Source organism: Mustela erminea, chromosome X (genome assembly GCF_009829155.1).
Source record: "Mustela erminea isolate mMusErm1 chromosome X, mMusErm1.Pri, whole genome shotgun sequence".
In the NCBI taxonomy this organism is placed as follows: Eukaryota; Metazoa; Chordata; class Mammalia; order Carnivora; family Mustelidae; genus Mustela; species Mustela erminea.
The window spans coordinates 15,895,033-15,921,124 of NC_045635.1; the positions used below are offsets into that span (position 1 = coordinate 15,895,033).

Sequence of the window (26,092 nt, forward strand, 5' to 3'; positions counted from 1 at the left end):
AAGCCAATGTAAAAATAAGTTTACAAAATATACAATTGAAACGAATAATACACATAGGTGGCTTACTTTTAGCAAACATAAATATTATCCTTTAAAAGCTCTTTAAAAACTGGTTTTGAATTTTGAAAACCTTCTTAAAAGAACATATAAAACAAAATAATTGTTTAATTAGTATAATTATACTGAGCTCCAACTAAAACATTTTAGTTTTTACAGAAGTTGAACAAAGCTTACCTGTATAGAGCGAACACGAAAAGACAAAAATTTAAACATGGCTACGAAACCATGATGGTCATAAAAGAATTTCTGACTGTAAAACTTAGGTTGGAAAGGGAAGGCCAAGCCCCTGCAAAGTTTTCTCCTACCAGCTGTTCCGGCAATTAGAAAATTTCCTGTCAGGCGGGACCTGAAATGCTAGAAAAAGAGGCCTGACAATTTTCCTGTGGTAAAAGAAAGGAGAAACGTAATGGCGAGGGCACTATGTAGCTAGCTGATAGGTAGGGAGGCCAGAACAGGAAACCAAAACAGATTTGCTGATAGCAAAATCCTGTTGAAATGTTCTTAACTCCTGGTTCCTAGCAATCCAGACAATTTTTACAACTAGTGAAATGAACATTATTTTATTTTAGAATCCTGAGGAATGCCAGTATTTCTTAACTATATGACTCTTTAAAAGCAAATGAAACTAGTCAGCACTATTAAAATATTAAGTCATTGATGCACATGTGGAATTTTATCCTTTGTAATGTTTATACACATACACTCTAACGGATAGTCTCAAGACTATTTTAAGGTTATATATAGACAAGTCATGGGTGTTCCCTGTCAATGAGGCATTGTTTCGTAACTATGGGAAGAAAATGACTATATGCAAGAAACATTTTGCATGTGATAGAAGGACAAATTCTTCCTGTCTTAAATGGAAGTAAATTATATTTAAAATCACACTGTTTATAGGCATCAATTATTGGCCAGGTTAAAGACTTCAAGGTCCAGAGCTAAAAATCCTAGTCGATAAAATCTAAATTAGAAGAAAGACCAACCCCTGGGTTATTAGTGAGCAAACGGAACACTTACTGATATAAGCCAAACTGGAAAAGGAGAGGTTAAGTTACTGGATAATCCCTTACTCCATTTCATTCTCTAACAGCCTCTAGAAGTTCTTCTAAGGTATTTTTATTTTGGAAAATAGTTTTTAAAATATGCCAATAATCAGAATATGATCACTGAGATAGTGGCATTTAAACAAAACCCAAGGACAGAAACATCGAGAGCTGTGGGAAAATGCTCTACTTGATGTGCATTTAATTAACCTATGCGGAACCAACATCAATCATTAATACATATATAACCTATACAAATTTAATAAAATAACTGAATTTTCAAAACCTGAAGACAATTATCGTATGATTTCACTCATATGTGGAATTTAAGAAACAGAACAGATGAACACAGGGGAAGGGAGGAAAAAATAAAATAAGATGAAATCAGAGAGGAAGACAAACCGTAAGAGACTCTTAACTAGAGGAAACAAACTGAGGGTTGCTGGAGGGGAGATGGGTGGAGGAATGGGGTAAATGTGTGATGGGCATTAAGGAGGGCATTAGATGTAATGAGCCCTGCGTGTTATATGCAACTGATGAATCACTAAACTCCACCTCTGAAACTAATAATACACTACATGTTAATTAATGAAACAAACAAACAAACAAACACAAAACCTGAAAAGTCTTGTGAAAACACCAGAAATGGTCAGCTAGTTTTCTGGATGAAGGAACCAGAGTCATGGCAGGCACATATTTGATAATGGAATTATCTATAATGAGAGCTCAGTTCAGCACTACTTTATGGAGCAAACATTGAAGTATCCATTAGGTGTTACACATGCCATAGGAAATGCCAAGGCTCTTCTCGCCCTATCAAATTTTTGCAGCTATGTTCTATAATCTTCTATATATGTTCTTGCTGCATTTACCTTTTATGGCAAAGTTTTATAAGTGACCTAACAAAAGTTGAAGAATAAAAACAAAATTGCTCAATTTAAAAAATTATCTTACTTAACCAGGTACATTAGAATCTCCCGGGACCCAAATAAATGTCCAAGATAAAATTTTGAATTCTGCTAGGGAACTGTGCAGTCCTCTTGATTAAAAATGCATGCCTCAATTTTTCAGAAAGGAAAGCACGTAAGAAAATTTCCATCAGAACATGAACCTTCCCATCTCCCAGAAGGAATTATTTAAGTCTCCTTATAATGCAGCATGGTTAGGACGACCACCTAACATAAAAACTGCAGTCTGAACATGAGATGCCTTTTAAGACTGTCAAGAGGCAGCAAATAGCATGGTTACTGTGCAACTGATCAGAAGATGTACAAAACAAAATAGGATGTCTCTGTATACAGCACTCATCAACTTTATTCAATATTTAAGAAGCAACCAAATAACCTTTTTTGAATTTGAAGATTAGTTTAAATTGGCTTTAATGACTACTGATGCTCAGGTTAACAGTTATATTTTGTTGTGTGCTGTGCTTTTTAATAAAAGCACTAAGAAAATGAATCAATATTTCAGATACCAAAACCTAAAATAAGTCTCCTTGAGATGAAATGATACCTAAATTAAAACAGTGTCGTACTACTGTGTAAAAGATAAACAGAGGGACAGAAAAGAATAAAAGGATAAATGTTGACATTTTACATCTGACAGAGATGTTAGGACATTTGGGTACTCGTCTGGGAAAGGCAGAAGTCACAAAGGAAAATATTGGTATAGATTTGATTATAAAATTCAAAAACTTCTCTGTATCAAAAGGCATCATAAATAAAGTTAAAAAGACTAGTTCAGGGGCGCCTGGGTGGCTCAGTGGGTTGAGCCTCTGCCTTCGGCTCAGGTCATGATCCCAAGGTTCTGGGATCGAGCCCCGCATCGGGCTCTCTGCTCAGTGGGGAGCCTGCTTCCTCCTCTCTCTCTGCCCAATAACAAATAAAATCTTTAAAAAAAAAAATTAAAAAAAATAAAAAGACTAGTTCACATGATTGGAATCCCTTATAATCATATTACAACTCACCACTAAGCAACAGCTTTTTTTGGGTGTTAGTTATCTCCTAAACAAAAATGAAAGCGCTTAAAGCCCTTTGGTACATTGCTTAAGACGCTGATTACTGTTTAAGTTCATGCCACTGCCTCTACCAGATTAATCTTCAGAGCAGGCACCATACTTATCTTTGTATTCCCATAGCAAAGAGCACACAATAGGAATTCAAATAATGGCTGTTGGAGTAAAAAGTGTCATATGCTGAAATCTGAAACGGATACTACTTGTGTGGCTGTGCATGAAACTAGGTATTATTGTTTATATTCTTCTTGCTTCTTTTGACTTTCTCTAAATTAATCTTATTAAAATTTCAGCTAATTTCCCTTTATTCTTGTACCTTACTGGTTTTCGTGTTTACCTTATTATTTAAGAAGTAAATTTTATTATAAAAAGTATGCATGTCCATTACAGAAAACTTGAATAATAAGGAGAAAAACAAAGGGAAAAAATCACTATTTTGGTGCTTATCTTTATAGTCTTTTTCTGGATACACACATGTACACACTTGAACCATACTATACATTTTATCACTTTTTTCTGTAAAGGGCCAGACAGTAAATGTTTTTGGCTTTGTAGGCCATATGGTTTCTGTCAACTCTGCTACTGCAGTGGGAAAAGGAATGGGTGAAGCTTAATATATAGCCAGAATAATCTTAAAACAGAAATCAGACTGGGTCATGCCCCTACCTCAAATTATTCAATGGTTTCCCATCACAGAACAAAACCCAAATTCCTCAGGCTATAGACCATAAAGCAGGCACTAATAAACACTACTTGATCATGACTTGGGAATACACTCACCAAATCTTTCTGACACGATATTGATATTTGGTTTTATTTTATTTTAAGATTTTACTTATTTATTAGACAGACAGAGATCACAAGTAGGCAGAGAGGCAGAGAGAGAGAGAGAGAGAGAGAGAGAAAAGGAAAAGCAGGCTCCCTGCTGAGCAGAGAGCCTAATGTGGGGCTTGATCCCAGAACTCTGGGATCATGACCTGAGCCGAAGACAGAGGCTTTAACCCACTGAGCCACCCAGGTGCCCTGATATTTGGTTTTAGACATTATTTTATCATGTTAAGGTCAGAATACTCTTTACTAAAAGAGGAATGAATAGCAATTTTATAAAATGTCTTATTATCTATTAATACAGTCACCTCATCTATCTCCTTTGACCTAATGATTTGATAATGTAGATCAACAGTGTCCTGATATGTTTGCATTCCTGGGAAAAATCCATTTTTTTTTAAGATTTCATTTATTCATTTGACAGACAGAGATCGCAAGTAGGCAGAGAGAGAGAGAGAGGAGGAAGCAGGCTCCCTGCTGAGCAGAGAGCCCGACGCGGGGCTCGATCCCAAGACCCTGGGATCATCACCTGAGCTGAAGGCAGAGGCTTTAACCCACTGAGCCACCCAGGCGCCCCCAAATCCATTCTTTTATATATGTATCTGATTTGTAATTTTTTAAGAGGATTTTTGCATCTATATTCATAAGTTAAATTGGCGTTTCCTTTTGTGTATTAACTCTCATTTTCAGGGCTATGCTAACTTTATAAAACAAACTAGAAGGCAATGTACATTTTTTCCCTATGCTTTGGGACATTTTAAAGATTACAGGAATGATCTGTTTTTTGAAAGTCTCAAAGATTTCTCCAACAAATCATAGGGGCCTGCCTGTAATTAGGAGGCAGAGAGTTTAACACCTTAAATTTCTCCCTTGCTATTGCTATATTCAGTTTTTCTATCCCTTTCTAAATGATATCATTTAGATTTTTCTAGAAAACCAAGTTTCAGCAAGACTTTTATATTAGTATACAGTTACACTTAGTATTCTATGTTTTTAACCTTAAACTTAAGGAACATGTCAAGCATATCTAAAGTAGACAGACAAGTGTAACAAACCCTCATGTACCTATTACTCACCTTTAATGATTACCAACTCATGACCAATCTTACTTCACACACAATCTTACTTCATACACGCACTTCCCCCATAACTAATCATTCCCATAATTCATTCCCATAATATTCTGAAGCAAATCCCAGATATTATATCATTTCATCTATAAATATTTTCGTTGTTAAGATGTTTTAAACTCTTTCCTATCTGTGGCTGTATTTTGTTTTGCTTTCTGAATGTTGTATATTTGCTTCCCCAGCCTCCACTTAGTCATTCACTGATTTTGGAATTTGTATTTAATTCCTTCTTCTGGCTCTCTAGAAGTTTACTTTATGGTTCTTTTTCTAGCTTCTTTCAACCAAGTCCTCAGTTCCTTTATTTGAATTCTCATTCATTAATAAATTTTTCTTTCTTTAAAGTATAATTCTAACAATATCATTTAAGATAGTACATTCTAAGCAGTGTGCTTACATGAAATTATTTCAGTTAATTCTCACTACACTGAGATAAGTACTATTCATCCTACAGATGCAGAAACTGAGGGGGAGAGAGCAGTTAAGGAACCTGTTGCTCAAGTTCATACTTTCTTGAAGAAAGTCGGAATGTCTGTGATGTTGGTGGGAGCATAGCCAGGCAATTCTATCTGGGGAAAGAGTGTGTATTTACGTATGGCCAGTGGCTGACTTAGGTCAGAAACCAGGAAGTGCTAAAACTTGTGGTAAGACCCAGAAGAAAGACAGTTCAGTAGAGGGTCCACGGCAGAGTTCCTGAACACCTTTCTACACCATACACTATATTTGTCTGGCAAAACTCCAACCCTGGTCAAACCCAATTATCATCCATTTGCATAAGCTCATGAAAGTAGAACCATGTTGGAGAAAAATCAACCTGAGGATAGAAACTTAAAACAAAAATGTTTTCTGAAATGATTCCTTTGTATATGATGTTTTGTATGGATCAGTTTTTCAGTACTGAAGGGATAATATTTAGGGGTTTCCACTTAAGCACAAAAGAATTACTCTCTAGTACACGTCCATCAGTAGGTAATGTTACAAAGAGCTAAAGTTCTATGGTTTTAAATCAGAGATAGGAAATATCACCAATCTTAAGCAAATGGTAGTGGCTTCCTAGAGCACTGAGATGGGTTCCTTCTAAGGTCTCGTCTCAATGATCATTTGCAACATTTCCCATAGGCATGAAGAGAGGGCAAGGGGACAGCTATACCAATGCCCCACGTAGGCCTATTGCAGTAAGCAGTGATACATCCTAGGTGGTATTGCTCATCAGTCTATCCACACTTTCCCCCCACTTTGTGTAAGTAAAGAGGTTACAACTCTCATTATTTCAGACTGATTCTATAAACTAGTCATACTTGAACAGAATTTAAATCAATTTGCTCTTTCCAGTTGTGGATTAGACCAAACTGAAAAAGTGTGTGGAGTGCAGCAGAAGAGAAGCAATTTGGGGTCAGAAGCACCATATGAGGTAGGCAAACCATGAAAAAGATGGGGGAGATTTTATTTTATTTTTTTTCAAGCTCTTATGGGTGGATGAAGGGACACTAGGAAGTAGAAAAAATAGCCCTGAAAGAGAGCAAAAAATGTACCAAAGGGAAACCTTGCATGTTTGTAAAATTTGCCAGTTACACACGTACTCATTTAATGCCACCATGCACTGCTAATTATAATGCTATTTATCTCAGAAATTTCCCCAAGTGGTATATACTTACATGTACTAGACTGTATTTTTCCCATGCTATAAGTGCTAAAATATACTCTCAGCCAATGAGAGTTAGAACAACAGACAATACACAATTAATCAGTAAGTGCTGTCAATGTACCACTCCACAAATGTTCCCTACCACTGAGCCCTCTATTGTACTCTCCTGTGTTGAGTGGATTCTTCACTGTCTATTGTCTACTACACTAGGGCTTCTCCTTCTATAGTTTATTTTGTGTTGAACCCATGATGTGTGCAAGTATGTGCTGGACTCATGGCTATGAGTATCACTTTGGATGCTCAAAAGCACGGTTTAAGGCAGCCTGAGGGAACCTTCAAGGAAATGGAGAAAATGGTAGACAACTTGGAACGGGTGAAGTTCCCTGGATACTGTGGAGGCCATCATATACATTACTGTAGCCTTAAGGTTACTATATGAACAACTGCTAGAGTAACAGCATGTGTGTAAGTCAGAAGAAATTACTACTAAAGGCTTATCATGACTTTAGGGGATTTGTAAAGAATGCAGGCATTGTAAGTGTACTACCTGTGTCCTTCATAGGAGTGCTGCTCCTTAACCTGACATTTAAGGTCATCTATGAACTATCTTCACTATACCTTTTTAAGCCATTTTTAATCACCATTACTTTTAACAAGCTTTCTCTAATTCTTGACAATTATGCATGTGACTATGATACAACAGCTACAAAGACCGAGTTGATAAATACAGTGTTTAAGACTGTAGTCATATGATATTTACAAAGTTGATGTCATAAATAATTGATGCGTGCATGGTCACTAGAAATAAATAATAAGATAAATAGAAAGGCCAGAGGACCAAGTTAAGAGATAATTAACTCACTTCACAACTCACTTCACTCACAGACCTTCTGTCAGCCACAAAATTACTGGATACCACCATAGTTCCTAAGAGACACACTTTATTCCAAGTGAATAGTCAAAGAAAAGAACAGACTCTGGAAGGAAGATGACAGGCAAATGAACACTTATTGGGTTCTTACTTTGTGCTAGGTACTTATTTACCTCCTTTAATTCTGAAGCCTCAGAAGAACCTTTGCCCGGTACTGTAAGAACCACTAAGAGAATTATTTCCCAACTAAGGAAGAAATTGCTTTAGTGATGGTTCTTGGAGGACTACAGAGATGTAAACGATCAAGACTCCCTATTTCTTCAGCATGGATCATGCAGAACATGGAGTCTTCTAGCCAGCTGAGAAAAGATGGGAATTCTAGAGTCCAGAAAGATATCTTGGCTTGAAGTACTTTATAGCACTCTTATCTTTTGCTGTGAAGGTAGTCTTTCCCCAGTCCCACCAGAATAAAGGCTAAAAATAATCAAGTCTCTCCAGCAGGGGAGGGAGAACAAATGACACCAGCTAGAACAAGTTAATTGGTGAAAAATTCAATGAATTATGCATAAATATGGATTAACATGCAAATATCCCTGGGGAAGGGAGATAGAGGAAGGTGATAACTGCCTGTTATATTCTGGTATGAATCAATTTATTTGAATAAATGTTCTTATATTTTATGAGATACATGGAAAATATAAAACTTTTTACTTCAGGAGAGTTAAGACAAGAAAGGATTGAACTTTTAAAAAAGCCAGAATGAAGGAAAAGCATTAAAGTTTCAGGAGATGGAAGAGAAATGGATCTAGGATCTGGGAAGAAGGCAGAATGCACAGCACAGAACAAAGGAAAGAGAGAAGAGATGAGGTGTAAAGGAGGAAACAATCCAGCCAGAACGAAATGGCTCTGCTACAAACAGAAACCAAGGGACAGGTTCAAGATACAACACAGAGGCAGCTCTGGATGTCAAGAAGATCTGAGTGAAGGTATTTTATGTTATGTTTATGTTATTTTAGTTTTGTTTAGTAGAAATTTGTCTTTCCTTTATGATTATCATTTTAGTCAAACTGACTTAGCAACCTCTCACATTTTTTCCCCTTTGGTTTTGTTTATACCACTTTCCTATGAGAATGCCTTCACCCAAATACTGGCATTTACTTCTAAAAACCTCTACCAAAATTTTCTGTCTTTTGTGAATTTTTACCTGATTATACTAGTTATAAATAGTTTTATTTTATATTCTAGTTAACTTAAATTTTTATCAAGGTTTAAATGATCAAATAGTGCTGTAAGGCTTATATAACCAAAAAGGAACAGTACCTAGTGCTCCTGTTACCCTTTCAGCTCTTTTCATTGTTCCCTTTGTTATTTATCTCTAATCAAAAACACAAGAAACAAGAGGTGTTGGTGAGGATGTAGAGAACCAGGAACCCTCTTGCACTACCGGTGGCAATGCAAACTGGTTCAGTTATTCTGAAAAACAGTATTGAGGTTCCTCAGAAAGTTAAAAATAGAACTATCCTATGGTCCAGCAATCGCAATACTAGGTATTTACCCAAAGAATACAAAAACACTAATTCAAAGGGATTCACACACCCCAATGTTTATAGCAGCATTATCTACAACAGCCAAATTACGGGAACAGCCCAAGTGTCCATCAACTGATGAAGAGATAAAGGAGAGGTACATATATACAATGGAATATTACTCAGGCATCAAAAAGAATGAACGCTTGTCATTTACAACGACATGGATAGAGCTAGAGGGTACTATGCTAAGTGAAATAAGTCCATTAGAAAAGGACAAAATCCAGGGCACCTGGGTGGCTCAGCGGGTTAAAGCCTCTGCCTTCGGCTCAAGTCATGATCCCAGGTCCTGGGATTGAGCCCCACATCGGGCTCTCTGCTCAGCAGGGAGCCTGCTTCCCCCCACCCCACCCCCACCTGCCTCTCTGCCTACTTGTGATCTCTGTCAAATAAATAAAATCTTTTTTTTTAAAAAAAGGACAAAATCCATATGATTTCACTCATGTGGAATTCAAGGAACAAAACAAATGAGCAAAGGAGAAAAAAAGAAAGGGGCCTACCACTGTTCTTAATTATAGGGAACAAACTAATGGTTACAAGAGGGAAGGTGGAGGGAGGGGGAATGGGTGAAACAGGTGATGGGGATTAAGGAGAGCATTTGTCCTGATGAGCACCAGGTGATGTATGGAAGTGCTGAATCACTACAGTATATTTGAAACTAATATTAGACTATATGTTAATTAATTGGAATTTAAATAAAAACCTGAAAAAGGAAAAAAATAACCTTATACTACTTCCTCTTGACCCATCAATTTCAGATATTATCTTTAGACATCCTATTAGAGGTAACACTCATATCACAAATTTTGGTTAAATCAGTATTTAGTTTTTACATTATTATGACGATGCAAATGTTCACTGCCAAGGTGAGGAATATCTTCTAGTTACAATTCTTGTGTATAACTTCTGTATTCTTCTTAAGTCTGCAGTTGGTTTTAAAATTTGCTTTCTTTCTGCCTATCTCAAATTCTTCTCACTCTGCCTCTTAAGTGAATTTTCAGTACTCCAACCTATTGGATAATTCATCACTTCTATTTTTTCCCCTGGAGACAGCTTTCCTGGAATCATCTGTCTGCTTCAATCTGGACTGAGTACTCTCTAAGCCTACTGAATGAACTAGTCTTCTGAAGCACCCCTTATTCATCACAATGTGAAGGAACTTTTTTCATTGTGCTTATAAATGTTGGATCCTTTGTTGCCTGAATCCCTTGTCTTTTTCTTGTTAACAACCATCTTGTGTTGGCGGAGCCTACATTCCAGCACCTTCCTAAAAATAGGTATATGTCTGAAAATATCTTGGTTGAAAATCATTTTTGCTAAGCACTTCAAAAGCATTGTTCCTTGTCTTCTAACTTCCAATGTTGTAATATTTGATATTATTCTCATATCCCGTCCTTTATATATTTGAAAAATCTCTAAAAGCTTATCTTAGCCCATTTGGGCTGCTATAACAGAAGACCATATACTAAGTCACTTATGATAAAGAGCAGAAATTTATTCATCAGAGTTTCGGAGGCTAGGAAGTCTAAATTCAAATCACCAGCAGATTCAGTGTCTGGTGAGAATCTGTTTCCTGGTTTCCAGACAGCCACCTTCTTGCGGAGTCTTCACACGGCAGAAGGGGCAAGGGAGCTCTCTGGGGTCTCTTTTATAAGGGCACTAATCCTACTTAGGAGCCATCTGCCCTCACTACCTAACTACCTCCGGAAAGCCCCACCTCCAAACACCATTACATCAGGGATTAGGCTCCAACATATAAATTTTCAGTCCAATAAAACTTCTAGGATTTTCTATCACTGGTGTTTAATAATTCACAATAATGATTCTTCTTGAGAGTAGGTGTTTTTGTTTGTTTTTATTAAGAGGCTTTCAGTAGGCTGTTTTAATCCAGTAACTCACAGTCCTCACACTAAAGAAAAAAATTTCTTTTGGCATTTTAGTACTCCATTTAATCTAAGAGCATGATTATCACTATACCATTATAGAAGAACGTGCTGCCAATTAAAGTGTGTCACACCACTGACTTTAACAAGGATTTCGATTTCAGAGATACTAAAATGTGGGAAAAAACAAATCTCTTAGGATATTTCTTTCCTAATTTCTTCCTTTCCATTTCCCTGTTGTCTCTGGAATTCCTATTAAGTAGATGTTAGATTGCTTCCTTCTTTTTCTCCCCTATTTTCTATCTCTTTCCCTTATTCTATTTTTTTGGAGATTTCCTTAACATTAGCTTTTAAATATTCTACTAAAATGTAAAACATTCCTATTCCATTTTTAATTCTAAGAATTTCTTCTTCTGATAAAAAAGTAGCGTCCTACTCTTATTTTAGCAAATCAGTTTTGTCTTTTAACATGCAGAAAGTATTAATTTTTTTTTAAAGATTTTATTTATTTATTTGACAGACAGAGATCACAAGTAGACGGAGAGGCAGGCAGAGAGAGAGGAGGAAGCAGGCTCCCTGCTGAGCAGAGAGCCCGATGCGGGACTCGATCCCAGGACCCTGAGACCATGACCTGAGCTGAAGGCAGCAGCTTAACCCACTGAGCCACCCAGGTGCCCCAGAAAGTATTAATTTAACTTCTCTTTTTCCTTTTTACTGCATTGTCTGTTCCTTCAAGAGCTTACTCTTTCATTTGGAAGCCTTTCTCAAATGTACAGCGATATTTGGCTTTTCAGTCATACTTCAGAGTGAGACACTAAGAAGTGGACTAGATGTTCTGGAGCTTGTCAACTGTTAGGCTTTTTTGCTACGTTAACTGGCCAAATAATCAGCCTTTAAATTTGAGATCTCCTAACTGTGTCTGAAGGTCTTTTATCAGGGACCATTTAATTTCTTCAGGAAAGGCTTTACTTTCCTGTCAGGAAGATACAGTCCTGGTTTGTGTAACAGGTAAGAAAGGGAACCATAACACCATTTACTAGGCTTTTACTTGATCTCCTTGTTTCTAGCCCAGTGCCTCACCCCACTTCCTACTATACATGGGGTTCCCCAAGTCTGGAACCATTCTGATTCATTTTTCTCTATAAAATACCTTCTGTCTCTTCCAGAGGTAGGAGAGAGGAGACAGTGGAAGCTGGTTATATTGATATTCAACCAATCTCAGTTTTCAGCCCCGTCCCATTCCTCTACTTTCCATGGTACCTGGTGACTTCATTCTTGAGCTCTTCTGGTGCTGTGAGGGCAATAAATAAGGCGTGTTTCCTGCTGCTAAACCTCTCTAAAAGCACTTAGGTCCTTTAACTTCCTCTTGTTATGATGGTTTTATCTACTTTTCATATTCATATGTTGTGGTTCAAATTATACAAGTATTCTAATTTAAAGACCATATTTCTGTTTCTTATTCTCCTTGATGTCTTGGGTAAGAAGAGAAGAAGACAAGAACAACTTTATTTTGCCATCTGAAGACTGCAAGTTTCCCTCATTTGCTTTTGAGTCTCTAACAACCTAGCAGAGTTCTTGGCATGGTAGAGAAATTCATTAAGAACTTGGTTAATGAATGATTAGCTGTAGTCAGACTACACTGCTATAACAAAAAGACCCCAAAATGCAATGGCTCAACAAGGTAAGTGCCTATTTTTCTCTCGTGGAGCAGTCCATAGGGAAGAGGATAAATTAGGGTGAAGAGGAATCACAAGATCATCAAGTCAAAAACGGACCCAGGTTCCATCTCTCTTGTTACTCTCCATCCATCCTACAGTCTTGTGCTCAAAACTGGCTACTCATTATACTCTGTGTTCCAGCCCATTAAAAGTGGGCCAATTAACCTACAAGAAAGCCTACCAGTTGACAAGCTCCATACATACAATTATCTTCTCACAGTTTCTATGGGACAAGAATCTGGGCTAACAAACATGTGAGCTTGGAAGAAGAACCTTTTCCCATCAAGATTCAGATGAGAAACTAGCCCTGGTTAACTCCTTCACTGCAGTGAGAGACCCTGAACCAAAGGACCCCGTTAAACTGTGCCCAGATTAATGACCCACAGAAACTGTGAGATAAGAAATGTATGTTGTTTTAAGCTACTAAGTCTGAGCTAATTTGATATGCATCAAATAGATAACTAATGCAACATCTCAACTTTTGTTATTTAAATTATCAGTACTTGACAAAATGAAATCTTTTAGTTGTACATTAAAGGCAAATATACAATTTAAAAGTATAAGGCTCATATATATATATTGACAATCTTTTGGATTTAATACCATCAGTGAAATAGTAAATATTAGGCTTTTTATACTCAATCCTAATTCCTATTATCTGGAATGATCTGCTCAAAAACTTCACCCACATTGTTAGTAATACCGCAGTCCTGCAGCTTTTCTTTCTTTCTTTTTTTTTTTTTTTTGAGAGACAGTGTGAGCGCAGGAGTGGGGGTGGGGAGGAGCAAGAAGGAGAGGAACTCCTACTGTGGAACGCGATGTAGGGCTTGATATCACAACCCTGTCAGGCACCTTTACAAACCAGGCTATAAAATGCAATTTTCTTACAGATGTAATGTTACTAATGCCATGAGTACTCTCAGCGGAAGTATGAACCACATAGTATCACAATGGAAAATGTTTTTAGACTATAGAAAGAATAAAAAATTTGAAGGTTTTCCTTTTAAAGAAATAGTTACCTAAGAAAAACAGGTAACTTGTGGCAGAAAAATCAGTATTAATGCTTACTGTTTGTTTTTATGTTTGCTTAAATGCTAATAAATATATACTCCAGATGAATGAAACAGAATGCCTCAAATGGCCTGGGAGGTACAGAAATCTAGACTAAACGTGAAGGTAACCTCAGGCACAGGTCCCATGTCTGGGCCCTTTTATGCATTCATTTAATTAACATTTAACTCTTTTTAAAAAGATTTTATTTATTTATTTGACAGAGATGACAAGTAGGCAGAGAGGCAGGCAGAGAGAGAGAAGGGGAAGCAGGCTCCCCGCTGAGCAGAGAGCCCGATGCAGGGCTTGATCCCAGGACCCTGAGATCATGATCTGAGCCAAAAGCAGAGGCTGAACCCACTGAGCCACCCAGGCGCCCAACATTTAACTTTTTTTAAAAGATGATTTATTTGATCTTTATTTACTTGAGAGAAAGAGAGAAAGCACGCACATGGGCAGGGAGAGGGGCAGAGAGAGAGGGAGCAGCAGACTTCCCGCTGAGCAGGGAGACCTATATGAGTTATGACCTGAGCCAAAGACAGATGCTTAACCAAGTGAGCCACCCAGGTGCCCCACCATTTAACATTTTAATGTATTAACAATAATTAGATGTAAGACAGCAGAAAAGAAATGCGATGTAACAAAAACTCAAAATACCCATGAATTATCTTAATAAATTAATGTATAAAATCATATGTAAGAAACCATTAAAATTTTGATAAAGAATATAAAAGAACATCAGAATAAATGTTTTGGGAATGTGAAGACTCACCATTATTAAAATAATTTACTTCATGTTAATTAGCAAATTTAACAGAATTGTTATAAAAATTCCAGTAATTTTTTCAGAAGTGCTTGATAAATTGATCGTAAAGTTTATCTGGAAGATGCGTAAGACCACAATTTTGGGAAGAAATAAAAAAGGTGGGATGGCTTGCCTTGACATATACACAAAACATATGATAAAAATAAAGTAACTGAAAATGTATGCGAAGTCAGGACATTCAGAGATGCTATGGGTTGAACTGTGTCTTCCAAAAAGATATGTTCAATTTCTAATCCCAGTACCTGTGAATGTGATCTTTTTTGAACACAGGGTCTTTGTAGATTCAATAATATTAAGATAAAGTCATACTGGACTAAGTTGGGCCCTAATCCAATGACTGGCATCCTTATGGGAAGAAGGAATTTAAACATGGGATACACATAGGGAAAATGCTATGTGACAATGGAAGTTAAGAATGGAGTGATAGGGCTAAGGAATCCCAAGAACTACTGGCAGTCACCAGAAGCTGGAAAAAGCAAGGAAAGATCCCCTCTCCAAGCCTTCAAAGAGCATGGCTCTGTTGACACATAGATTCATTCTAGTGTCCTCCCGACTGTGAGAGAATAAATTTTTATTATTTTAAGCCACCCAGTTTGTGGTATTTTATTAGGGAAGCCCTAGAAATCCAATACAAGGAGAATATAGCAATTTATATATGGTAAAAGAGAAATCTCAAGTAAATTGAATAGGTTTTATTTGTTCAGTGAGTAAGGGATTAGGACAACAGGGTATTTGGAAAAAGTTAGAGTTCTATGTCATAATGTGTATTACAATTTCAAGTAGACCACAGATCTAAATGTAAAACACAAAATCAGAGAGGTGGTAGATGAAAAGATAAAGGGTTATTTTTATAACCTTGGTGCAGGGAAAGATCTTCTTTTTAAAATTTTTTTTTAATTTTTCATTAAAATATAATGTATTATTAGCCCCAGGGGTACAGGTCTGTGAAAGGGAAAGATCTTCTAACCAAAACACAAAACCCAGAAGCCAGATATGATCATTTAAAAATGAAAACTTCTGTATAAATACAACGAAGGACAACATAATCAATGTTAAAAAAAAAACAGGGAGAAAATATTTGCAAGATACAGTAAAGACGTGGAGTAAATATCCAGAATATATATGATCATGTAGACTATAAGGAGATAATCAACCAAAAACATAAAGGCCAATAATACATGAATATGCAACTTCAGTAATAATCAAATGAGATGCAAAGTGAAATGAGAAAGTATTATTTATTTAGAGTGGCTCAAATGAAAAATAATTTCTAATAATACCCAGTGTTGAATAGGGTGTGGTTGAACAGGTACTCTCATACAGTAATATTTTTACAACCCTTTTGGTTTAGACAGCAATTTGGCAATGTCTACTGAGATTTATTTATTTTTTAAAAAAATATTTACTTAAGTAATCTCTATACCGAATGTGGGGCTTGAACTCATGATCTCGAGATTAAGAGTTGCATGCTCTTCCCACTGAGCCAGGCAGGCGCTCCTATGTCTATTGAGATTTAAATGTTCATATCCTTTGTTCTAGCACATCCTTTTCTAAGACTATATCCTACTGAAACCCAAGTTCACAAAAATAAATAGGAGGAAAATTCCATTAAGTGCAGGACATGCATAAAACACAGAGCATCATGCAATGGGGGTGCCTGGATGGCTCAGCTGGTTAAGTGTCCGACTCTTGGTTTTCGGCTCAGATCATGACCTCAGGGTCCTGAGATGAAGCCCCACATGGGGCTCCATGCTCAGCATGGAGTCTGCTGATCCCTCTCCCTCTGCTCCTCCCCACTACCTTCCCCTGCTCTCTCTCAAATAAATAAAATCCAAAAAAATAGAATATCAGGGGCGCCTGGGTGGCTCAGTGGGTTAAGCCGCTGCCTTCGGCTCAGGTCATGATCTCGGGGTCCTGGGATCAAGTCCCACATCAGGCTCTCTGCTCAGCAGGGAGCCTGCTTCCCTCTCTCTCTCTCTCTGCCTGCCTCTCTGCCTGCTTGTGATCTCTCTCTGTCAAATAAATAAATAAAACCTTAAAAAAAATAGAATATCATGCAACAATTTAAAAAGAAGATCTATATGTATTATGATAAAAAAAGTTCCAGACTTAGTAAGTGAAAAGAGCAAATTGGAGAATATATGTATTTTATAAATATCAGTAATAACTATCTTATGTGCAGAAAAAAATGAAGATACTAACTGCGCTGGTAACAATGGTTATCTTAAAGGTAGGAACATTTATTAATTCATTTATGTAATATTTAATGAGTACTTATTATGTGCCAGTCTCTGGTCTAGGTGCTAGGGACTTAAAAGGGAATAAAAAAACAAGATGAGGAAATGGTGACCATTCATCTTCTATGTTAAATAGTTCTATAAGTATCACATTTTTATATTTTTGTCTCTAAGAAATCAAAGTTTAGTTTCATTAAAAAAAAAGATTTAAGGGGGCACCTGGGTGGCTCAGTTCATTAAGGATATGTCTTTGGCTCAGGTCATGATCCCAGGGTTCTGGGATTGAGCCCCTCATGGGGCTACCTGCTCAGTAGGGAGTCTGCTTATCCCTCTCCTTCCCCACCCCACACTCATGTTCTCTCTCAAATAAGTCAATGAAGTCTAATAAAAATAAGCTTTAAGGTACCAATGAAAAATTTTCAACAATATAAAGCAATTTGTTTTGTCATTCTTTTAAAATCAGTCTTATTAATAAGTTTTTAAAAATGGCACTAGCATATTCAAGACTGTATTTTGGTAAAATTAATGTGAAAGCATCAACAAGTTGCTAATACCTTAAGATCATTACTTTGCTTGGTTGAAAAATAAGAATCCTTAAACTATATGGTATCTGATTTATGTATAATCCTTTATGATACGGTATTTTACTTACAGTTTGTGGATTAATCTCCTCCTCTCCCATAGGTTCATCCATAATTTGCTGTCCATTCTGTGAAAAGCATAGCAAGTAGAAAGTTACCAACACAGATCTCAGATCAGTTAAAGTTAAATGAAGGCAGACAAAACAAAATCACATAGGAATATTTTTACCCCTACAGGGTTCTAATGAAGTACCAAACCACCATATAAGTATGTAGTTGCCAGTATGCAACAGGTTGTGCTTTAAAAGTTAACTTTTTCCATGAAAATGATATAATAAATGATGATTACCTTTCCAGGTGAGCCCTTGAGGTTATTTTAATAGTTAAATGCATTACAAATGGTGTCATTCAAACCTCACTGAACATCATTTACAATACTTTCTTTGGCAGAAGATACTCTAAATTCCAACTCCATTGATTAATCAAGGCAACTGATTATTTTGGGGGGAAAGTAAGCTAGATTTCTATATCAAAATCGATTCCAGGTGCATAAAACATTTAAATGTCAAAAACAAAATTATACAAATATTAGAAGAAAATATAGGTAAATAATACTTATGGGGTAAGGAGGGTGGAAATCATAAAGGAAAAAAATGACATTTGAATTGATAGAAGTTTAAAATGTCATCTGTCAGACACGAAAAAGATAAGACAAATTGATTACAAAAAAAGCAACATATGACAAAGGGTTGGTATTCTCAATACATAAAGAACTTTGTTTTACAAACCTGTAAGAAAAAATGATGAACCTCAACAGAAATGAGCAATAAGGAAAAAAAGAGTTCAGCCTTAGTACTAATCAAATAAATGCATTTAACCGAAAGATAACTTTGCCTTTCAAACTGGTAATGATTAACAGAAAAAATAATACCCAGCACTAATATGAGTATGAGGAAAAGAGCACTCAGGATATACTGCTGGAGAAAGTATAAATCAGCACAACCTTTCAGGAAGGTAATCTAAGTCTGTATTAAAACAAGTGTGCAAAGATGTACATACAAGAATGCTCACCATAACTTTTTCCAAAAAGAACTCCAAATTGGAAACCTAAATTCTTAACAATAGAGAACTAGTTAAATATATGATGGTACATCCATATAATGGAATACTATACAGTCATTAAAAATGATAATAAAGATGTAAATTTATTGACATGGAAAGACAGTCACATGTAATAAGTGAAAAAGCAGTTTACAAAAAATATGGATTGTAATGATCCCATTTTAAATAAATATATACATATTTCAATGTATATATTTGCATGGGAAAAACTCTGGAAGGATATACACCAAAATGTTAACAGTGGCTATTTCTGAGTGGTAGAATTTTAGACAATTTAAAATATGTTTGTTTTTTGCATATTTGAATTTTCTAATGTGTCTACAATGGATATTTGTGCAATTAATAACAAAACAAAACAAAACCAGAAGTCAGGAACATAGGGTCTTCCCTAGTTACTTCAATGGAAAAAGGTGTAAATGCCCCTGATCACTTGTCAATTCAATAAATGTAGAAGGATCTAAGCTAACCATCTTTGGAGCACTATCAATTGAGAAATAAAAGGCAGCCCACCCATTACCCTACATTGCACATGAGGCAGATGCTCTGAATTTGAACTCTCTCTACTCTCCAAATCCTTATTTATCCATCCATTCATCCACCCATTTCTTTCATTCATGCTATGTTCTAGGCACCAAGGTGTACATGAATGGTTAATAAAACATGGCCCCCAACCTAGAAATCTATCCTAGAGGATCTTACAGATCCACTGACTTATAAAAAGAGTACCTTTCATTTTCAAACACTCAAAGAGTATGTTTCTAGGTTAGGGAATGCCTATACAATATTACAAAGCACAAAAATGGTGCTAAAATGCAGTAAAGGGGAGGAAGGTATAAAATCTTTATTATCCTAAGACACTTTCAGAGGCTATAGTATTGCCCACTCTACGGTAAGGACTCAGATAACTCCAGGAGACATCTTTCTCCCAAAAGCCACACCATTTAATTCAATTGAACTGATCATTTTTCTCCAAACATCACAGACAAACCTTAAAGTAGCTCTTAAGAACACTAGCTTTGGAGTCAGACACCTAGACTGAAATTTCTACTCTTAAACTAAGTATGAAGCCTTGGACAAGTTATTCAAACTAAGCTGTAGTTTCTTCACATGAGAAGTAGAGATGAAAAAGTCTCATCTTCAGAGAGTTGTGGTAAAGACTAAGTGAGATAAGTGATGTAGAACTCTAATCACAGTGCCTGATGCTTAATATGAACAACCAATGGTAGCCATTTTAATTATGCACAAAATTCAGTCACCCCATTTATGGCTCACATATCTGCTACTTCTATACTTGCTATCTTAGTGAATGGTACCATCATTCATCCAGCAGCACAAACTGATTTTCTCATTAATTGTACACAGAGTTCTCTTTCTATAACAAAGATCTGCTAAATGGCTCCCAATTATTTAACTTTTAGAACCCTTCATCTAACTGAGCTACAATTACACTTTCCATGGGAGTATAATTTGAAAACCATCTGCTCCTTGCAATTTTCAATGCAACAAAGCAAGAATTACGACCTATAACTTACTTTTAAGGCCAACTGTTATAGTAGAAACAACACTAAACTTGGAATGGTAGACAAGGGATAGAGTCCTAGGTTTGCCACTTAGAAGCTTTATTATTATGGGCAATTCAGACTGTCTCTTAGCCTATTATCTTATCTGTTCACAATGAGGATAATTGCCCTGTTCACCTAAAGGGTTAATGTTAGATTTAAAACTGAGATAACTTATAAGAAAGTACTTTATAAACCATAAAGTGCTATACCAATGCAAATTATTATTACTAAGGTGGGGTAGCTTTATGAGGATAAAATACTCCATAAAGTCTTTTTAATCTGAGAATCAAAACATTTATGATTGGTAAGGGATCTTGAAAGTCTTTTGTTCCAAATAAACATCATATGCCTCAATTCTTTCTTTGCCATTCTCACCTAGATTTAAACACTATCAGGACAAGAATGTACTACCTCACCAGGAAGCCTAGATAAAATTCTTCATTATATAGTAATTTTCCTCAGCTATAAACTCCCTTTAATAGGATTACTGATACATGACTAACTTGCCTGTATTATATCTGCAAAATAACAGGAAGTAAATCTACAACTGTGACTGTAAACCATCCTGAGTCTGTTTTTTACTAGGCAACTCAAGTTCCTTCAAACATTCCTTTCAGGTAGATGAGACCACCTTCTTTTCTGAGCATGCACCCAATCCATCTTAAAGGGTCGTATATAGAACTACATTCAATTAATATTCCAGCCTTGATATGACCAATGCAGAGTAAAGAGCATATCACCTCCCTTGTCCTAGATAATAAACTTATATTAATGCAGTTCACATATGCATTGTTTTTGAAATGCCCTAAACACATTGCTGAGGCATATGAAATTTTCTATTGGTTAAATCCTAGTCTTCTAAAGATGGTTATAAATTTTTAAAAAAATTTTTTAAAAATGGCACTAGCATATTCAAGACTGTATACTGCAGTATAACTGCAACTAAGCCCTGTGTACTTGTTGGTACACTTAGTCTCATGAATAAAGCCTTAAATTTTAAGTTTCTGACTCATCTCTTTCTAGTTCTGATCCTCTATAGGATTGCTACAGCCTCTATGAAAAGGATTCTGAATCTGCTAATCAGCCTCTTTGCTATTTCTATCTTCATGTAATCCACAAATCTTGTATTTCTTTTTTAAACAATTCACCCAGCCAATTAACAGTAATATACTAACAAAGCCATCTGAAAAAAAAATGAAGTGAAACATGATCTAAAGGTAGTTTATGCTCTTATCTTTTGCAAAAATATCGACTTCCTTTCTGAGTTTAGGAAATATTGAAAATTTTGGACAATTTAAGGAAACTATAAAAGCCAACATTATCCTACATATTGGTGAGGCTTTAAAAAAACTACTTTAAAAAGCACTTTTACTTCAAAAAACCTTTTGTATTGTTTCATCAAAACAATGATTCAAATATTACCTGTTAGAAATGAGCATAATTACTCATGCAGCTAGTAAGTTTCCTTTTTGAAAAATGACCCTGAGCTTCACTAGAGATTAGGTTACATGGGCCATTAGTCCGACTCAATATGCAATTTCTATAGTTTCTAAAGTTCAAGGAACAGTACCTATTAAATAAGAAAACTTACTTCTTTAACTTAAAGAAACAGAAAAAAACATGTGATCTGCATGTCACTAGTATCAGGTTTAAACCCCAGCTCTGTCACTTACTGCTACAGTTACCTGACCTTGGGTAAGTTACTCAACATTTTGAGCCTCAGTCTCTTCATCTGTAAGATGCATATAATACCTACTTCACAGGGATGTTGAACTTAAATGGACCTACCAAGGGACACCAGATGCTCAGTAAATACTACTTTCTGTCCCCTCTCTTTTGCCTGAATTGTGTAATATATACATTTCTACAGTTAACTTCTAAAGACATAATGCAATAAAGAAGTACAGGAGAGTGCTGAGATACTTGTTCTGCTACTTAATACAGCCAATTGCCCACCACGCAGGGTGAAAGAGATCATTCATAAGTGTAGTATATTTTTATACAATGTGGCCAAAGAATGAGTACAGACGAAAAAGAATAGTTTAAAAGTGAGGCAAATGTATTTATCCTCTCTCATCCCACCATTATGCCTTCCAGCCAAAAAACTGCAGAGCTTGGCAGATTGTACATATGCAAATATTATGTGAAATACTGGAAAAGGTTAGGAAATGCTAATCATGCTTTACTCTCTTAGTCTGAAATGTGTAAAAGTCAAAAATAAGAATAACGTACAATATGGATCTCATCAGAACAAATCAGACAAAGGAGACTGTTAGCTTGCATTTCAGCAGGAATTGTTTTCAAAATAACTTCTAAGGTTCTGGTATGAGATTATCACTAAAACCATCTTTCTGGTTTAAAAAGGATGAACAATTCAAACCAGTAATTCTGAAACAAGATTTCATGATTTCTAGAGTATTTGCAAGTATTTTAAGGGAAATTCTCAAATGTTAAAAATAAGACTATTTTACTAAATAAAAATTTCATTTTAAGCAACTTTATTTAACAGATTGTTTTGTTGGAATGGTATGTTACAACAATGTACATTTCCAGGTTGCTGTTTGATACCTTTGAAGAAAATATAAAATACGTTAAAAAAATGCTTTGAGTCCAGCAGGAGATCATCATGTACAAGTACACTAGAACTAAAAAAATTATCTGTGACTGACGATATGCTACCTTGAGATTACTAGGAAATAACATCTACTGACATCTTCCTAGGCAGAAATGAAATATACATATGAACACTGGGAGAAAAGAATTCCTCAAAGAGAATAAGAGCCTGAAATAACAGGAAAGGAGGAGGAAAAGAAAGGGTCCAGAGGCCTGGTGTACTAATTTGGAGACCAGGCTGTAGGAATGAGCAAGGACTGTATTTTTTTTTCAACCACCCTCAAGTTCCCACAAGTATATTTGCCTTCCAAACTCCCTGAAATCAGCAGTGGTTCTCCTGCCCAAAGTATATAGGAGTCCCATGAAGCTGCTGAGGATGAGGCATGAGAAACCTCTCTTGAATTTTAGTTCAGATACCATCAAATTGTTCAGAATCCAAAGAATCTTCTATGCAATCACATTGAAACAATAAGAAACAAGCATTTTATATTCTTAATAAGGAATGTATATAATCCTTACCAATATGACAGGATTAAGAATCAGCTCCTCATTTATCCTAAGGAAATATCAGAGATGTGCATAAAGACTTATGTACAGTGATAGTCATCATACTCATTATACTGAAAAATAGAAAACAATCTAAATGACCAACAGGGGACTGGTTAAATAAATCATAACACATCTATTCATATGTAGGAATACTATGCAATGGTTAAATAAGGGCCTCAAAAAATTAATGATGCAAAAATATGCTTGTAATATATTAAATTAAAAAGGATACAGAACTATATAGCATGACCCAATTTTGTGCCCCCCCCAACATGTGTGCATGTAACTGGCAAAACATATATCAAATCTTATCAGCAGTTACCTGGGTCATAGGATTTTCTTCTTGTATTTTCAAAATTACATGCATTTATTATTTTTTATTTTTATAATGAGGAAAAAGTATAATCGATATAATAGGAAAAATCCATTACTTCTAGTTAAGTTGCCCTTATGGGTTGCTTTGCTATTCCTCAAGCAACTAAAGGCCTGCTAGTACTCAAGACTGTTCTATTTTCTAGACTAGTGTAGAAATGACCTCTGGTTATATCTATGTTTTTAAGTTTTAGAGGACCCTTTCAGAAGCTTTTTTTGCCTGTATGGTCCTATGATTGTGGCCTCAGAAAACAGACAGGATTAAGAATTTTAGGCCTGAATCCACCTTATGTTTTTTTGGAGTGTACCCCTAAGGGGAATTCTGCTTATGAAACAGGAATATGTTGAGGTAAGAATAAAGAAATGAAAACACAGTAGCCAAAATTAAATCTGCATTGTGAATAGCAAATATTAGAATTGACACTGCAGAAAACGGAATCATGCCACAGAGGACAAACTTGAATAAATGAAAAAAAATGAAAGAAAAGATTAAAAAACTATGGAGGACAGACACAGAAATAATCTATGAATAACAGATGTTCCTAAAGAAAAAAAAAACAGAGCATTTTAATCAATCAAAAGTATAAGAAAACTTTCCAGTTCTGAAAAAAAAATACCTGAGACTGGAGACTGAGAAGGTTCAACAGAGATCATCAACACCAAGACATGTCCTGGCAAATGTTTTTAAATTTCAAGGATAAAGATATAATCCTATAAGCATACAAGCAGAAAAAAAGAGGTTATTTTCAAAAGGAACTAAAATCAGAATGACCTCAGATTTTTCCTCTGCAACAATAAAATGCCAGAAGACAATGAAGTAATGACTTACAGAGAGTTGAAAGGGAAAAGTTATGATCTAAGAAATGTATACCTTGTCCTAGTTTTTCATGTACAAAGGTCACAGGAAATTATTCTTAGATCAGCAAAGTCTTATAAAAGTTCACCATCCTGGTAGTATCTTTTTTTCATAAATTGTTCAAAGGTATGTCCTAGACCATTGAAAGAGAATCAAAATAAGAACTTAAGAATACTGAGGTAGGGAAGAACAGGTGACGTATACTGAAATCAACCTAGTATCTACAAACAAATGAATAAAATAATTAACCCCATTAATGGAGAAAGGGTCAATAACGAAGAGTAAATAGTTGATGTAAGTATATAAACAATACAAAACTTAGGAAGTTAAAGGTAAGATTTGTAATCTCAGCCTAAATTAATGTAGACCCAAATAGAAGAGGTAGTGGAAGAAGGGAGAAAAGATTCTCAATTCTCTCTTTCCTAAAAGGATTATTTAAAAACCACTATTTTTGTAGTTAGCTAATAAATATAAATTTTGGAACGTTTTGAGAAACCGTATGATAACCAAAACTTGTATTTATTTATTGCAGTCCAAATCACTAGAAAAGATATTAACTTGCAAAGGCTATAAAAACTACTTTTTGACAGCATCACACTCAACCTTAAGAACATGAGGTAGGTATAATCACCCCTATTTTACAGATGAGGAAACCAAGGCTCAGCAAAGTTAGTGAATGGCAAGAGCGAAACTCAAACCCAGGTCTTTCTAGCTCTGTAATTCTTTCTTTAGTATTTCATAACCTCCTCAAACAAAAAAACCCATATGTCAGAAGAAAAAAACAAACCACAAAGAATTAAAAACTTAAGATAATAGAAATCATTTCAAAAGAAATAATGTAAGAAATGTAAAGTTTAAAGTATCTAATATAAATAAAGTGTTTTACTGGAATTTGATGCTATTACAGAATTATTGACATTTTTATGAGAGATGATGTTATGGTGGTTATGTGTTTTTAAGTCTTCATCCTTTAAGAAATATAAATGAAATATTTACATCTGAATATATGTATCTAGGATTAGCTTCAAAATAATCCACTGGAGGGTTGGGGGAAAGAATGTATGTATGGGAATGAGGAGAGTACAGATAAAACAAGATTGACCATGAGTTGACAATCTTTGAGGCTGGGTAATGGGAATATGGTAGTTCATTATACTATTCTCTCTATATTATTCTGTACTATGTGTTTGAAATACTTGGTATTAAAAACTTCAAGAGTCATAGGTTATATTTTTTAAAAGGTTAAAAAGCCCATACAATTATTTACTGCTTTGAAGAGAAATGCAAAACAGGTTAAGACTAGAAAAGCATAAAGAAAAAGAAAGAGTTTGTAATATTAAGGCCAAAAATAAAATGAGAGGCAAAAACCTAAAGCCAATTAAAAAGGTCATCTGATTTGGACTAAAAATGTAATTAGTACTTAATACATATAGTGACAATAATTGCTATCACTTACTAAGCAATTACCACATACCAGGCAAGTGTTAAGTACTATAGATCACCTTTGATGCCTCTAACAACTCTGTGAGGCCTTATCACTAATTTACAA

The 26,092-nt window shown here is 35.5% G+C and overlaps 1 protein-coding gene across 8 annotated transcripts in view; it reads right to left on the reverse strand.

Annotated features, from left to right (window-relative positions):
• The window catches only part of RPS6KA3 (ribosomal protein S6 kinase A3), a 112,274-nt gene that overhangs the window by 63,314 nt on the left and 22,868 nt on the right, over positions 1–26,092 (reverse strand). For 3 of the 8 annotated variants that reach the window (XM_032329465.1, XM_032329460.1, XM_032329459.1), the window contains one exon: positions 17,541–17,597. In XM_032329465.1, coding sequence (XP_032185356.1) covers positions 17,541–17,582 — 42 coding nt within the window. In that variant the 5' untranslated portion in view covers positions 17,583–17,597. Of the gene's footprint in view, positions 1–234; positions 449–17,540; positions 17,598–18,540; positions 18,563–23,285; positions 23,387–24,304; positions 24,399–24,558; positions 24,677–26,092 lie in introns of those variants that run through there. The other 5 variants (XM_032329463.1, XM_032329462.1, XM_032329464.1 and 2 more) reach the window with 5 other exon arrangements.